This window comes from Galeopterus variegatus, unplaced genomic scaffold (assembly GCF_000696425.1).
Source record: "Galeopterus variegatus unplaced genomic scaffold, G_variegatus-3.0.2 Scaffold3460, whole genome shotgun sequence".
Classification (NCBI taxonomy): domain Eukaryota; kingdom Metazoa; phylum Chordata; class Mammalia; order Dermoptera; family Cynocephalidae; genus Galeopterus; species Galeopterus variegatus.
Window position 1 is genome coordinate 72,528 of NW_007729571.1, and position 16,542 is coordinate 89,069.

Sequence of the window (16,542 nt, forward strand, 5' to 3'; positions counted from 1 at the left end):
GAGGACAGGACCAAGGAATACCAGGGTGCTAGGGTCCCTCTAGTGGCACCAGGGACCCTCCAGTCCTGTATGCAATGTTATCAGACATGTCAAGTTTGTACAGGATGTGACCTCCCTTCCTGGGCTGGACAACCAAGACTGAAATGTCTGGGTCAAGCAACAAGGGCAATGAGTATACACAGAGACAGAAGCTTCAGGACAGTGACAGACAGATTTGGTTGCTATATCAGCTCAGCTTAATTCTCATCTGATAGGTAGGGAACACGTGAGTCCCCAGGAGGGGCATGAGATAGGGCATTAAGCTGGCAATCTACTTTATCCACAAAGTCGTGGCAGCAGAGGCCTCCTAGAAGTATACTACCTTCATTCGGCTTTCTCAATCTGTGAAGTGCTAGATCTGTCATTCTGACCTCATACCACAGTGACCCTCTCCTCGTCCTGCCCATGGTAAAATATACCAGCATTTATACCAACACAGTGTACACCAAGAGAAACTGAGCCCTGGCTTATTGAGTGAGGGTCTGGTACCTGCTGCATGGAAGGGAGCTGGAGGTACCTTATGTTAATTTAACTTACCCTGTGGCAAAATGTCAAGACCACAACTAATAGAACCTTAGCGGACAGGTACTTTAACATAACAAACTCCCTTGATTACATGGATGACCATGGCGATGATGAAAACAACAACTAAAGTAGTTCTAGCCCTCTGTCTACTTCATAAACAGTATTTTATGGGGGAAACTGAGCTCATGCAACTGTGCCATCAGTAACACTTGGCTGGCTAATGTCAATGCTTCCATACCTATGAATGGGTCACTGAACGATAAAAAAAAAGGAAGGAGTTCTGTGTGCACCTGAGGATTATAACTTTCTCTGCAAATAATCCAGGGGTGACCCAAACGTTGTATAGGCAACGTCATGCCTGGATAGCTGGTGCATGGTGGGATTCGGCGTATTTAGCGTGCTGGGGATGCCCCTGGATATCACCCCTGGGGTTAAGACTCACCATTGGGCCAGTAGCCTAAAGTTGTTTGTATACCAGGCTTACTAGGGACCTGCCAGGAGGTGTAACTGCCTTCATGAGGTCTTTGGTACCATGTATAGGTGTCAGTGCTCATGAGAAATGATAAGAAATCTGTCCCTGGCCATGGCAGTACGACATCTTCTACTACCACTGCCTTGGCAGCCCAGCAGACATCCCTCAACTCCCTCAGGAAAGTTACTTTAGACAACAGAATTGCTCTATACTTTTAGCTCAACTAGGAGTGTGTGCAATTACCAACACCTCTTGCTGTACCTGGATTAGCACCTCAGGTACTGCTAAAACACAAGTCAAGGAGAACTGGAAGCAGGTCCACTGGTTGTGGAGAGTGGGGCCACCTGAAGAAACCTTCTTTGACCTCTTTAGCAACTTCTTGCCTAGATCTCTGGGATCTTGGGCTAGGCCACTGCTCCACGCAGGTGTGATTATCCTGCTTGGAGTAGTTGACCTTCCGGAACCAGTGAAATATATTCTCGCTATGGCTGAATGATGTTGCACTGAGATTGTGTCAGTCAAGGTTTTACATTGACATGATCACACAAACCTTAGCCTCTAGATACAGGGAGGTCAGTGGGCATATAAATGGGCTAGCTTTGTTAAGGGGGACCTTTGGGTTGGGGGGAACTTCAGGTGGCCTTGGACTGACCCAGTTCTTACTCCTTTCTCACTTGTACTCTTTTCTCGCTTGTAGAATGTAGAATATGCTAGGAACGCAACATCCCAGGATAGGGAGAGACTGGCCGGAACAAGCTGGAATTTCTTGCAATTCCCACCCCCTACCTCCTGCTCCCCATCAAAATACCATGTCCTTCAATGCTTTAGGCTAGCACATCATGCATTCCTGGGGCATAAAACCCAGTAAAAGCCAGCGTGGGCTGTTTTCCAGGTTCCCTCAGCTGCGATGCAAGTGGGGCACATGTGGATGAGACTCCATCTGCCCCAGGTAATTTTCCTGAGTCTTGGGGGAGCAGCTTGCAATGCATCCTAAGTTTCTGTTGTCCCTTACTGCCTATCTGTAAGTAATAAATCTGCTCCGTATAACTTGCTGTGCTCCTTGGGAGGTGTTCTGTTTCACTGGACTCACACAAGTTGGGAACAAGTGCACAGTGAACCTGCTTCACAAGCCATAGTTGTAGAGTAATTGTAGTCCTTGTACGCTTGGTGCAGTTAATACAAACAAGAGCATAGAGGGAAACTTCTTCCATTCAATTAAAGAACACCTACAAAAACTCTCAGGAAAACATCACACAACATGGAAAGATTGAATGATTTCCCCCCAGGGATTGGAGACAAAGCAAGGATATCCACTCTTATCACTACTGCTTCACACAGTTTTAAAGATTCCCACCAGTGAAATAAGGGGGGAGAAAAGTAAGGGAACAAAAAGGAACAAATAATAGTGTACCCATTAGCAGAAGATATTATGGTTGTGGTAGGCTAAATAATGCCTACCCCCAAATACGTCCACATCCTCACCCATATAACCTGTGTTACTTGATATGTCAAAAGGGAGTTTGCAAATGTGATTAGGTTAAGAATCGTGAGATGAAAGATTATCCCGGATTTTGTGTTAAAAGCAATACAAGCATAAGAGTTGATATCTTAAGGGTGCAGATGGAGTTTGAGACACAAAAATCATGATGTGACAGAAACAGAATAGAGATGTTACGATGCTACCTTGCCGACTTGGAAGATGGAGTAAATGGACCATGAAGCAAAGGACTGAAGAGGCCTCTGTAACATAGGATGAGTATGGAAATGAATTCTCTCCTGGAGATTCATGAAGGATCACAGTGCTATGAATTTATACTAGACTTACGACCTACAGAATTATAAGAGCATACATTTGTACTGTTTTAAGCCACTCACTGTGGTAGTTTCTTAAAGCAGCAATAGGAAACTAATGAAATGGTGTTATGTAGAAAAGTCTAAGGAATCTGTAAAAACCTCTAAAGTTACACTTCAAGGTCTCAGGATACAAGATCAACATACTAGGGTACTTCAAAATGTTCATGGGATTCAGATTTTCTTTCAATTATATTTTTCCACAAACTTTGTGAAATATCCTTGTACGAATATCTAGTTTATTTCTATATACTAGAAATTAACACTTAGAAACTGAAATGGAAAATACAATACTATGTACGATTGCTCAAAAAAAGAAAAGTAGAAGAAATATGTCTCAGTCTAACAAAACATACACTGGACTTTTATGCTGAAAACTGCAGAAATGCTGACAAAAGAAACCAAAGGCACCCAAATAAACAGAAACAGATACAACATCCATTTATTCTGAGACTAAACATAATGTACAATTACCCCAAATTAATATAGGGGGTTAATGCATTTCCTATCAAGACATTTCGTAGATAAAGACAAGAGTATCTTAAAATTTATGTGGAAAGACAAAAGAACTAGAATACATAAAACATCTAAAAAAGAATAAAGTGGTTAAAATCACTCTAGGAAATTTCAAGTCTTCTAATAGGAAAAATAGCAAAAAACATCTGGGATTGGTGGAGTAAGAGACACATAGATCAGTGACACATAATAAAGAGTGCAGAAATAGTCTCCACACAGGTACTTCCAACTGACTTTTGACAAAGTTACCAAGGTAATTGAATGAATATATATATATATATCTTAAATGGTGCCATATATATATAGAGATATATATATTAAATGTTGCCCAACCAACTGAATACCCATAGTAGGAAAAAAATTAAGGAATCACCACCCAAACTTTATATCTGTACAAATATAAGCTCAAATTGACCACAGTTTAAGTGCAAAACACACAACAAAACTTTTCACTGTGAGAGATGTTGCAAAAAACAAAACAACCCATAAAATAAAATCTTCAGAAGAATTCTTAGACATGGCACCAAAAGCATGACCCATGAAGGAAAAAAGAAAAAATATATATACAGATGAAATGGATTTTATCAAATTTTCAACTTTTGGTCTGTGACTTTGTCAACATCATGAAATAATAATAAAGAATAATAGAAAATATTTGCCTACCGTATATCTGGAAAAAGGACTAACATATAAAATATATAAAGAATTCTAGAATGACAGTAAAAAAGAAAAACACAAAAAAGCAAAATAATCAAATTAGAAAATGGACAAAAACATGAGACAATTCAGTGAACCAGATACAGAGAAAATTGTCACACAAAAAGACGTCCAATATCTCTACCCATCAAGTGTCAAACCTCAGCATTTTCTGCTTCCTCCATGTAGAACCCCTGCTACCTCATCTGCCTCGAGAGATCATGAAGAGCTTCTACGGAACACTCCAAAACGCCTGTGGTGATGTACTTCTAAGAACCTGTAACTGTTCCTAGGAATTTGCAATGAAAACATAGATTTTCGAACTGCTCAGTTCAGCAAATTTGCACTGTCATTGCCACTACTGGTGAATTAATTGCAGTTCAGTGAGTTGATTTTTAAAAATCACAAACCTACATGCCAGAGACCAGATGCCTCCTAAAAGGTTTGATAATGTTTCCTTATTGTATTATGTGGTAATAAATTAAGTATTAATTCATAGGTAATACTGATCTAGAAATAAAAGTACAGAAATAATAGTTACCACAACCACAGTGATATATGAATATAAACCTTTTAAAAATAAGAGATATTAACAAAATAAGTACAGATGTTGAGGAGCTGAAGGAAAAATAACTACCATTGTTACCATAGTACAATGATTAAGAGACTTGTCTTTGCAATCAGCCAATATAGATTCAAATCCCAATTCAGCCACTTACTGAGATGTGCCTGGAGGAGATTTTTAACCTGTTTTTGCCCTGGGTCTCCTGTTTTTGTATTTGTGAAATAAAAACATCATTGATACTTATTTCAAAGAGTTGATCAATTACACATAAATCATTAATAAGTTATTCTTACTCAGTGACTGATATAAAGGAAAATACATGGCAAACATAAGAACTCACTTATTATTAAAGGAAAATATATTAGGTTTCTGTATGGGAACAAATCAAGGGGAGAACATTTGATGTCAGTTACTATGGTAAATGTAGCACAAATGTCATATTTCCCTGCAAGATCCTTTGGCTCTGAACACCAGCCAGTGAGCAGCAGCAGAATGGCCTCCAGGGGTTCAGCAATGAAAACTGTCAAACTATACTTCAAATCTTTTCCTCACTGGGGACTTTTCCTCATTGTTTTCATTTACCTCTCCAGATGCTGATCAACATCCACACACTTAATTCTCTAGCACCTGATCACAGGTACCTCCAACACTGAGACTTCAGTTCATCTTATATCAGAACTTTCACTGAACTAGACTTAGAGACACTCCTTTTTCATATTTATAGTGAACCCAGTTTGTGCCTTCCATTGTCTTGTGTGCATTTGTTGTTGCTGTTTTTTTCCAAAGCCTATAGCACTTGGTATTCCTAGGTGTTCTCCATCCAAATACGAACCATTTCCAACCCTGCTTGGCTTCCAAGATCAGATAAGATTGGGCACATACAGGGTGATATGGCCACAGACTATAACGTATATTTTTATGTCACAAAATTTTGTCTCCAAACAACACCCCCATTTATGTTTCCTCTAAATTTTTCACTGGAGGAACACAGGGAAGAAATGGAATCTTCCTTACAGTATATAGAAGGAATAACTGGGGGAAAAAAGAAAAAAACATAGGCAAATAGCTTATCAAAGAAAAGCAAAATTGATACAGTTGAAAATGAACCATGGAATATATTGCACAATACCATAATCTGAAAATTACATTTCTACAGCCTTTGGGAAAACGCCTTTCTAGTAAATTACTCAATCATAGTTGTTTATTATATAATTATGCACACATTAATTTTCCTTGAATTAGTGTAAAAATACCTTACGCATGAATAAAACTGGCATCTTTCCTAAACAAGATGTCAGGAGTTTCAAGAGTAAATCAGTGTTGCACTAAAGAGTCAGACTCCACTTGGGATGTGTTACTTCTAACACCGTTTACACTCCCTCTTCCTAGTCTGCCCATCTGGGCAAACTGATAGTAACTGAGTGCTCCCTCCTTTGGCATCAGCTGGAAATTCAAACCGCATGTGAGTACCGTCACCCCACCCCCACCCTTTTAACAGTTATAGGCAGTTACCTCTCTGTTCTCTCCATTTTTGGACCAGCTTGAAAAGTCTACCCTGCTTTCCCCAGGAGGCCTGATTATGTAATGAACATTTGCATAACATGTCATCATTCTCAGAAACCAAACCAACCTTTACGTGGAGTTTAATCCAGTTCCAGTGGAGTGGTCACAAGTTCCAATTACCTGATATGTTGTAGGGTGAATATAGTTTATCTATCAAAAGAAAACAAAATGTCCATTCTGCATGTTGTCTTTAGTAAAGTTTATGGAAACTAACCTTTTCAAATTATTTCACCGATCACACCAGAGACTGTGTAATTTCTATCCTTACTCTTCACTTTTACAATATTTTCATATTCTTACTATATCTGCATTTTCACTTCTAGTAAATGAAGATGCATGCCATTGGTCTTGTTTGGCACACAAAAAAGAGGCATGCAGAAATATAAAAATACAGTGCATATTCATCAAGCGCAATGAAGGATTTAGGGTTTAAGAGTCTGAAATTGCACTGCTTGTGGGATTTTCATTATACTCGCATAAGTAGCCTGGGGCAGAGTGTGTAGAGAACAACTCAAGTGCAAAGTATGATTATATGTTCCCAAAAACCGTGTGTTGTTTGATTGCACCAAAACAAAATTGTTCTAGATCCTTCAGCCTTAAATGCCTAATGAACTGTTATTGTCGGTTAATGGAGTATACTACTTAGGTGAGAAAAAACTATGTTGGTAAAAAGAAAGTGATTCACTCACATTTAGGAAAAACATTAAATTTTATTAGTTAAAACATTAGACCTCTGATGCATTATAAATAAAAAACAAAATGTAACACCACCAGTTAAAACATGAATCCTACTCAAGAAAATGCTCTTCTGGTTTTTTTGATTAAACTCTCCACCCCGATTTTCTCTTTAATTTCAAAAATAAGACAAATTTTCCAACAATGCCATTCAATAGAGAAAGTGGCCACCATTTCCCCTGCATTATTTCTACCACATAATCAGTCCCTAATAACACATTACTAGTAAGGTCTTGGCCTGCTCTATTTCACAGTTTGTGGAGCTTTTCCTTCCTATAACCCACAGTGCCATTCTGAAAGATACAGGCACCCTTAAAACAGTAAGTATGGTGACTAACATCAGTTTTAATGTTATTCTCTGCCCATCCTCCATGCTTTTTAATTCAGAAAATAGTTAATTTCAGAAGAAATTAAATTTTTAATTTCCTTCTTCTTCCAGGAACTTGGATAGGAATGCTCCTCACCTAATGAAGTGGGCCCTGTCACCCTATTGATTCTTCCCCAGAGACTACAATCAAAGGCCTGTAAAGAAAGCATATCAATAAGATATTCAGGTTCAGAGTCATAAAAGTAGCCTTTTAAGAAAATCTCAAATATTTTATAACCAGAAAATGACCATTTCCACATGTCCTTGCACCTTTGATATATATCACGAGTTTCAACATATTTTAACTTTTAATTCTTCTTTACTATGTAATATCAAAGGTTAATTTTGAAGGACTAGAGACTGACTTATTCCTCCTATGAATCCTCTGATGTTCTACAGTTTTGATGATTGGGTAATAATCTCAGCATGCACATTACATTTGTGTGGTTTCACCAAAGGTGTATACTTTGATGTCCAGTGAGTTATGAGACCTGGATAAAGCCTCTGCCATGTGCACTACATTTATATGATTTTTATTTAGTATGGACTCCCTGATGTTGATTAATGCTTAAACTTTTGAGGTTTGCCAGTTACTGAACTTGTAAGGATTCTCTAAAGAATGATTTCTCCGATGTTGTGCAAGGAGTGAACTGTGACTGAAGACCTTGCCACATTCATTACATTTGTAAAGTTTCCCTCTACTGTGAATTCGTTGATGTCTTGAAAGGTTTGAACTTTGACTGAAGACCTTGCCACATTTATTACATTTGAAAGGTTTCTCTCCAGTATGGATTCTGTGATGACTTGCAAGGTGTGAATTCTGGCTGAAGACCTTGCCACACACATTACATTTGTAAGGTTTTTCTCCAGTATGAATTGCCTTATGGGTAATTAGGTTTGAAAGTCCACTAAAGGTTTTGCCACACTCATTACACATGTAAGGTTTTTCTCCAGTATGAATTCTTTTATGTTGTGCAAGGTATGAATATTTACTGAACACCTTGCTACATTCATTACATTTGTAAGGCTTCTCTCCAGTATGAATTCTCCGATGACTTCCAAGATCTGCCCTATAACTAAATACCTTGCCACACTCATTGCACTTGTAAGGTTTTTCTCCAGTATGGATTACCTGATGGGTAGTTAGGCTTGAACGCACACTAAAGGCTTTGCCACACTCATTACATTTGTAAGGTCTCTCTCCAGTATGAATTCTCCGGTGTTTTACAAGGTGTGAATATTGATTGAACACCTTCCTACATTCACTACACTTGTAAGGTTTCTCTCCTGTATGAATTCTCCAATGATTTGCTAAGGATAACTTGTGACTGAAGACCTTGCCACATTCATTACATGCATAAGGTTTCTCAACGTTATGGATTACCTGATGGGTGGTGAGGCTTGAACGCTCACCAAATGCTTTACTGCACACACTACACTTGTAAGGTCTCTCTCCAGTATGAGTTCTCCGATGTCTTGCAAGGTGTGAAATCTGATTGAACATCTTGCCACATTCATTACATGTATAAGGTTTCTCTCCGGTATGAATTCTCCGATGAAGTTTAAGGTATGAATTTTGGCTGAAGACTTTGCCACACTCATTACACCTGTAAGGTTTCTCTCCAGTATGAATTCTCCAGTGATTTGTTAGAGATGACTTGTAACTGAAGACCTTGCCACATTCAGTACATTTGTAAGGTTTCTCTCCAGTATGAATTCTCCGATGAAGTGTAAGATATGAATTTTGGCGGAAAACCTTGCCACACTCATTACACTGGTAAGGTTTTTCTCCAGAATGAATTCTCCAATGACTTGCAAGGTGTGACTCGTAACTGAAGACCTTGCCACATTCACTACATTTGTAAGGTTTTTCTCTACTGTGTGATTTTTGTCCTTGTGTGAAAAATGAAGAATAGATAAAATCATTCCCACATTTAGAAATGTGTGTTTTAACACTATAAGGAATTCTCTGAAGTGCTGAAACTGAAGAAGCATTGTTGACAGACTTCTCAACTTGATTACATTCATAAATTTTCCCTTCAGCTTGAAATGGATGCACTTCAGCCAGATGTGACTGAAAGCTTAATCCAATCTGATTTTTAATAGGTTTGTTTCCTACATCCCTTCTATTATGTTGATCTCTTCTACCAGTGAGATTTTCTGTCTGGGTTCTAGACACTGGTTTGTAATGCATTTCATAATATCTCCACTGACACTCAAAGTCATGTATTTTTTTCTGGAATTCCCCCAATGAAAAGTCTTCAATGTCATGATTTTCATGTCTTTCCAGCATCACTGTTTGGATTACTTTTCTTGTATTGCTGTTCCCTTTTGGTAATAATTCCTTGATCACACATTTAGGGGAGATATCTACAAGATATAAAGTATCAGATGTTCCCAATTAATTACAAATATTAAACAAATATTTCACACTGAAAAACTTAATACTACACCAAAAATAATACTTCTGCTGAAAAGACTTAAAGAACTTCAGATCTGTTTAATTCAATTTTGAGGAACATAAAAAAGGAACAGGATTCTTTAATAAAGACAAAGTAATTACATGTAATTGATATTAATTTTAGGGAAGCCTAGTTTCAAACAGCCTATGGCCAAAATATACACATTGTGCAAACCTACACTAGCCTTAAAAAGGAAGTATTTTTCCATCGTGACTCCACGGCACACACCAACCGGCAAAAAAAAAAAAAACCCCCAAAATATTGCAGTCTCATAATTGAAGAGAAAAAATATTATATTATACATATGTAAAGCAGAAGTATTTTTCCATCGTGACTCCACGGCACACACCAACCGGCAAAAAAAAAAAAAAAAACCCCAAAATATTGCAGTCTCATAATTGAAGAGAAAAAATATTATATTATACATATGTAAAGCATTATTTATATACATACAAAAGCCTACAGCACAATATGACATACTGTAATGGTAAATAACCTACGGCAAACTTATATCATACATAATCTAAACAAGTAGCAATTTTGAATTGCAAAACAATAGCACCAGGAAAATGAAAAAGGACTTATTATTTATTTATTTATTTATTTTGTCCTTTTTGAGACCGGCCGCACCACGCTCAGCCAGTGAGCACTGTGAGCGCACCGGTCATACCTATATAGGATCCAAACCCGCGGGGGGAGCGCTGCTGCGCCGCACTCTCCCAAGTGCGCCACGGGCTCGGCCCAAAAAAGGATTTAATGAAATAGTATCATAAAACAGTATTTTCCTGAAAACCTGAAATATTAACAAGTTGTACGGGCTCGGCCCAAAAAAGTATTTAATGAAATAGTATCATAAAACAGTATTTTCCTGAAAACCTGAAATATTAACAAGTTGTGTGTGACAGTTATATTGCATAATACATTCTGAAAAACTATCATAAATCATAATGAAAATAATTAATAAAACATTTTAGTAACCCATGATAAAATAGGCAAATAATTACTAAGCACATTTATAAAAAGTTATAGTCTTTGAAATTGTAAAAAATTCCTTCTTAAGAAAAAGGACTTCTTTTTCAGAACCAGCATACTATACTGAACTGAAATGTTTTATTTTATTGCATATTGACAAATTATAACTGTATGTATTTAAGGGGAACAAAGTAAGACCATGAAATTTGCATACAATGTGAAATGATAAACTCAAGCTTATTAACATACCCATCACCTCAAATACTCATCACATACACTCCACCTGTTTAACTGAAACTTTGTACCCATTAATCCACATTGCCCTATTCCATCAACACCCCAGACTCTGGTAACCACCATTCTATTCTCTGCTTTTAGAAGTTCAATTGCTTTAGGTTCCACATCTAAGTGAGAACATGCAGTACTTCCATTTCTGTGCCTGGCTTATTTCACTTAGTAAATGTCCTCCAGGTTTATCCGTGTTATTGCAAATGACAGAAGTTCCTTCTTTTGTAAGGCTTAATAGTATTCCATTCTGTATACTGTGAATGTTGCAGATACCAAAATAAATCACTGTCAGACCCCAACAAACTGGAACAGAAAAAGCATGAAGGAGAGCTAATGCTTGCAAGTCTAAGAACTATCTCAAAGACTTTCTAAAATAACCACACGAGAAATTCCTTCACTCATGTTTTTCATGACATGTGTTTCGCATGTATATGCATATTTCTACGACAAGGTTTATCACTGGGCATTCTTTAGGACTGCAGCAATTTTGGTAAAATGCTCTCAAAGGAACATTTGCCTAATAATGGCATCTCCATCCATGGACTGATGCCAGTTCCAGCATTGAGCCTCTAAAGGCAATAAACTGCTTCCAAGCAGCTTATGTGAACTTTTTTTGCCTGTAAAAGCTTCTCCTTACCATTCCCTCTTCAGGTTTGCCTGTGGCTTGCCATAGCTTTGCATCCCAGTTATTATCCTCTCTGCTTCCTCCTGAATAAATTCATTTTATTAGAAGATATTTCTTTTTTTTTTTTAAATGTTGACATACTCTGGTGTCAGAAGTGGCTCTGAAGTAAGATTACCTTAGGAGGAAATTGGTGACTCTTGGAATCAGGTTAGGTACCACAATTGAACCCTCTGTGCTTTCTGCTTCCACGATCACCCTTTTTTGCCCAGGCATATCTTCTCCCAGACTGAGCTCCCTGCCCCCGACCGCCCCCTTCCCCCACCCTTTGGTAGCAGCTTCCTGCTAACTTTCTTCTGAATTTGGTTTGCTTAATGCTGCCTTAATAAATCACCTTGCATCTTTTTCGGCAAATCCTTTCTCGTACAAAGACAAGTCTTCCTGGTCTTGGCGAGTACTCTTTTGGTTTCAGTTTTCTCTTCAGTTGCTTGCATATGTGTATACATATACTTTCCTTTGTTGGTTGGCTGCTTCTTTTTAACGTTTCTGAACATCTTTCAAAAGTTCAGGGCTTATAAAATTTTTTGTTTTTTAATCTTCAGAGATTAATGAGTTCCCCAAAGTTGTCTTTCTTAGGGCTAAATTAGAAGACTGAGGTCCTAAAATTAAACAATCATTCGGGGATGTGTACTTCAATTTTTAAGTGCATTCAGGATTCAAAAATTGCCTCACTTCAAGATACTAGCCGAGACAAAGAGTTAAGATTAGACAAAAAGGTCTTCGATGTCCAGATTCTTTCCTCTACAGAGGAGGCTTCCCCTTCTCTTTCCTCTGCTCCTCTTCTCTGTTCTTGTCAGGCTAAATTACCTTTCCCTCTACCTACCTCAGCTCTCTCTACCCCTGAACCTGGCCCTGATAAAACATGTCCCTTTAAAGTGAAACTCATAAAAGAAGAAAAAAAAAATTAAAAATTCAAAAACTAAAGTGAAGCTTACTGATTCTGCTAAGCCCCAAATCTCTTGTTCCTTGGAGCAAGGCTGACCTTAGAGCCATTGCTAATGAATTCTATAAGGTCATGAAAGACTCTCACCAATTTGCTGATGAATTCAACAGAGTAATTCAGGTTTATCAGCCCAGTTTTTTGAACTACACTAGTTATTTCACATGCTTGTCATCAAAGGCAGGGCCAACACTGGAGGGCCAAGGATCGTTGGAAGAATCCTTAGGATGTGGGCAAACAATCCCAAGAACCTTTACAGGGCCCAAGACATGGCAACAGAACTCCACAAAGCTATTCTTGAGGCGTTCCCTAAATCTTTACACTGCAATAAAATCCAGACCTGTCCCCAAGAACCTAATGAACCAATTCACAATTAAAACCAGCTCCAGGTTGTATTTAAAGAAAATTCTAGAATGGCCTTTCTTGAGAACTTTCCTGGCTTGTCAAAAGATCCCGCATGGAATGAAAAACTATGTACGCTTTTGATCTAGTTAATTTGGTAAATCAACTTGCTCACACCCTTGAAGATACTAATAAAAACAAAACCACCATTTATAATCTCCAGTTACAACAGATGGAGGCTCCCAGACAAAATGGGAAACAGAAACTTCCTGTGCTCTGCCAGTACTATAACAAAACAGGCCAATAGAAAAGAGATTGCCATAAGAAAAAAAAGGGGGGGCTCTAAGGGCTTAGAGGGGCTTTCCCCCAGTTCTTCCACTTAATCATCTGGGTGAAACACCTATTAAATTGGTAATGAGGTCTTAACTGTGCTCATAGATACTGGAGCAACACTATGGGTCTTTAACCCCATCAGATTCAATCAGCCCCTCTGAGTAATAAAAAATACAAATGGGAGTTTCAAATAAGCTATTATGTCGTTTTTTGTTTCACGGCCCATTCCTTTCCACTTTGGCCCTCTCCAGGACACCCACCTGTTTTTGCTTAATGCTGTCCCTGTCTACCTCCTTGGGCTGATTTTCTAGAAAAATCTCATGCTGGAATTTCTTTTTCCCAAAAGGGGGAGATCATTTCAGAATTCAACAAACCAAATCTTGCTGACTGGACCTTGGACTCCCCCTTGTGAAATGTGATCACACATTCTCTCATACGCTATGTTGTTCCCTGTTCAGAGAACAAAAATAATGCCACCTTTTCACTGCTAAATCAAAAACCTGTCTCTTTGTGAGTAAAATCTTCTACTGACATTGGCAAAATTCATAGTGCACTTCCTATTAAAATCCAGATTGATCCATCAAAACACCTGCCTAATATTAAACAATATCCACTAACCCAGATGGCATTACAAGTTACTAAATCTATTATGAAAAATATAGAAGACAGGGTCTCATTATTTTGTGTATTAGCCCCTGTAATACCCCAATTCTACCTAAACAAAAAACAAACCACGGGTGGAGGTTTGTATAGGACATCCATATTGTTGTTCCACAGTATTCAGTGGTTCCAAACCCCCCAGTTTATTGCATTCAGTAGCCAGTGACAGCAGGTTTTTCAAACTCGTTGACCTGTGGGAGTGCATTCTTCAGTGTTCCAGTGGATCAAGCCAGCCAATATCTTTTTGCCTCCACCTGGGTATGCCAACAATTCACCTGGACAGTAATGCCCCAGAGATTTAATGAAAATCCTTCCTGTTTTTCTCAAATATTAAAGGCAGACTTGGAGGATGTGGTTTTTCCTCTAGGTTCCACCTTACTACAGCAACTGGCTGCTAAAGATCACAGTCTCTGAAGAAACACTGCAGCTAGTAAAAACCCAGGTAAAATATTTAGGCCATTTAATTTCAGAAAATGGATTACATTTAGTCCCAGATCTGATTCAAGGCATTTTTGCAATTTCATAGGCCAAAAACTAAATGCCAACTTTGAATGGCTGCCCTTAAAGGTCCTACCATCATAACTAGGTCTCTAACTTTTCTCTCCTGGCTCAATCCCTATATGCTTTACATAAAGTTACCAAACCTGACTATTATCTGAACAGAATCAGAGCTAGTTTTTAACAGACTATAAGAGAAAATGACAAATTCTCCTGCTCTAGGTCATTCTAATTACAAACTCCCTCTTTTCCTCTTTGTATATGAAAAGAAAGGCAATGTTTTAAGGGGTCTTACCCAAAGGCATGGAGGCCAACACCATCCTCCAGGATACTATAGTCAACAACTGGATCCTGTCATCTGTACATTCCCTCCCTGCATAAAAGCAGTCCCTGCTGCAGCCCTGTTAGTCAAAGCAACTGAGGAGATAGTCATGGGATCTCCCTAACTATATCTGTGTCTCATGCTGTGGAAGCTCTCTTAAGTTCTCATCACACTTGGCATCTTTCTGCCAGCTGACTTCCTATGAAGTTCTCCCACTTTCTGCTCCTTACATCATTCTCTCACTGCAGACCTTAATCCTGCAACTCTCCTGTCCTCTCCTTCAGAAGAGATGCCACATGACTGCCTAACTCTGAGAGACCACCTTTTACCTCCTCGGGAAGATCTGCAAGATACTCCCTGGGCAATGCTGAGTTGTCCTGGTTTGCAGATGGTTCATATTTAAAAAATGACACTGCTAAGTTTTGTACAGATGTCGCCGCTACCTCCTTTGAGATTGAGGAAGCAGCTCCTTTGCCTTTAGCCACTTCAGCCCAGCAGGCAGAGCTACTTGCCCTCATTTGAGCCTATCTCCTTGCTGAAAGAAAAACCATTAATACGAACAGTAGGTTTGCTTTTGGAGTTACTCATGATTTTGGAATGTTGTGGAAGCAGAGATGTTTCTTCACTTCCACTGGAAGCAAAATAAAGAATGGGTCTTATGTAAAAGAACTATTAGATGCAATACTATCTGCTGCTCTAAATATTATCCAAGGCCCCAGCCTGAAACCAGACTATAAGAAGCTAGAGGAAACTGTCTTGTCTATAATGCAGCAAAGAATGTTGCTCTTAAAGTTCCTACTGGTCAAATCTCTGTCATGGCCAAGCTAGAGAAGTTTCCAAAAGATGACCTTAAAACAATTACTAAAGATACATAACATTGGGCACCAGGAGCTGAAAACCAAATTCAGAGAAATGTGGCTGCTGGTTTAGTGACAAGAGGGACTCTGGTTTGGGCCAAATAAAAAGCCTGCCTGCCAGACTCCATAAAATTTCTGTTATACATGACTTAAGTCACTGGGCTACAAAATGAGGAGAGGGGAGGGGAGGGGAGGGGAGGGGAGAGGAAGAAAGAAAAGAAAAGAAAGAAAAGAAAAGAAAAGAGAAGAGAAGAGAAGAGAAGAGAAGAGAAGAGAAAGAAAAGAGAAAGAAAAGAGAAAGAAAAGAGAAAGAAAAGAAAAGAAAAGAAAAGAAAAGAAAAGAAAAGAAAAGAAAAGAAAGCTGCCTAAAAGTGCTTATCTGGCCTGCCCCATCTGTCCTAAGTTCAATCCTGGAAAGCCAGTACACACAGCCCCTAGCCATTTTAACCTACTTAATGGGCCATTCAAGGTTTGCCCGATCGATTTTATCCAGCTACCTCCTCCACATGGACCCAAGTATGTTTTAGTCACAGTCTGTATGTTCTCCCATTGGGTTGAAGCAAATTCCCCTGCAGACAAGCTACCACCTCAGTAATGGTTAAAGTCCTGTTAGAGAAGATAATCCTCACCTGGGGTAGCCCTCTTGAGCTCTCCAACAACTAAGGAACCCATCTTGCTGGACAAGTTATAAAACAAGTGTGTACTGTCGGGCCAATCTCGCAACACTTTCATTGTGCTTATCATCCCCAGTCATCTGGACTAGCTGAATGCACCAATGGTACTGGCAATGTTTATGGAAACATTACACTTGGCTGTGGCCAAAGCCTTACCTATACTGCTTCTGAACTTAAGGGCCA

At 38.7% G+C, this 16,542-nt stretch overlaps 1 protein-coding gene across 3 annotated transcripts in view; it reads right to left on the reverse strand.

Annotated features, from left to right (window-relative positions):
- Positions 1 to 6,917: 6,917 nt before the first annotated feature.
- LOC103600780 (zinc finger protein 160-like) overlaps positions 6,918 to 16,542 on the reverse strand; it is a 33,639-nt gene continuing 24,014 nt past the window's right edge. For 2 of the 3 annotated variants that reach the window (XM_008585113.1, XM_008585112.1), the window contains exon 4: positions 6,918 to 9,699. In XM_008585113.1, coding sequence (XP_008583335.1) covers positions 7,898 to 9,699 — 1,802 coding nt within the window. In that variant the 3' untranslated portion in view covers positions 6,918 to 7,897. The remainder of the gene's footprint in view (positions 9,700 to 16,542) is intronic. The other variant, XM_008585114.1, reaches the window with a different exon arrangement.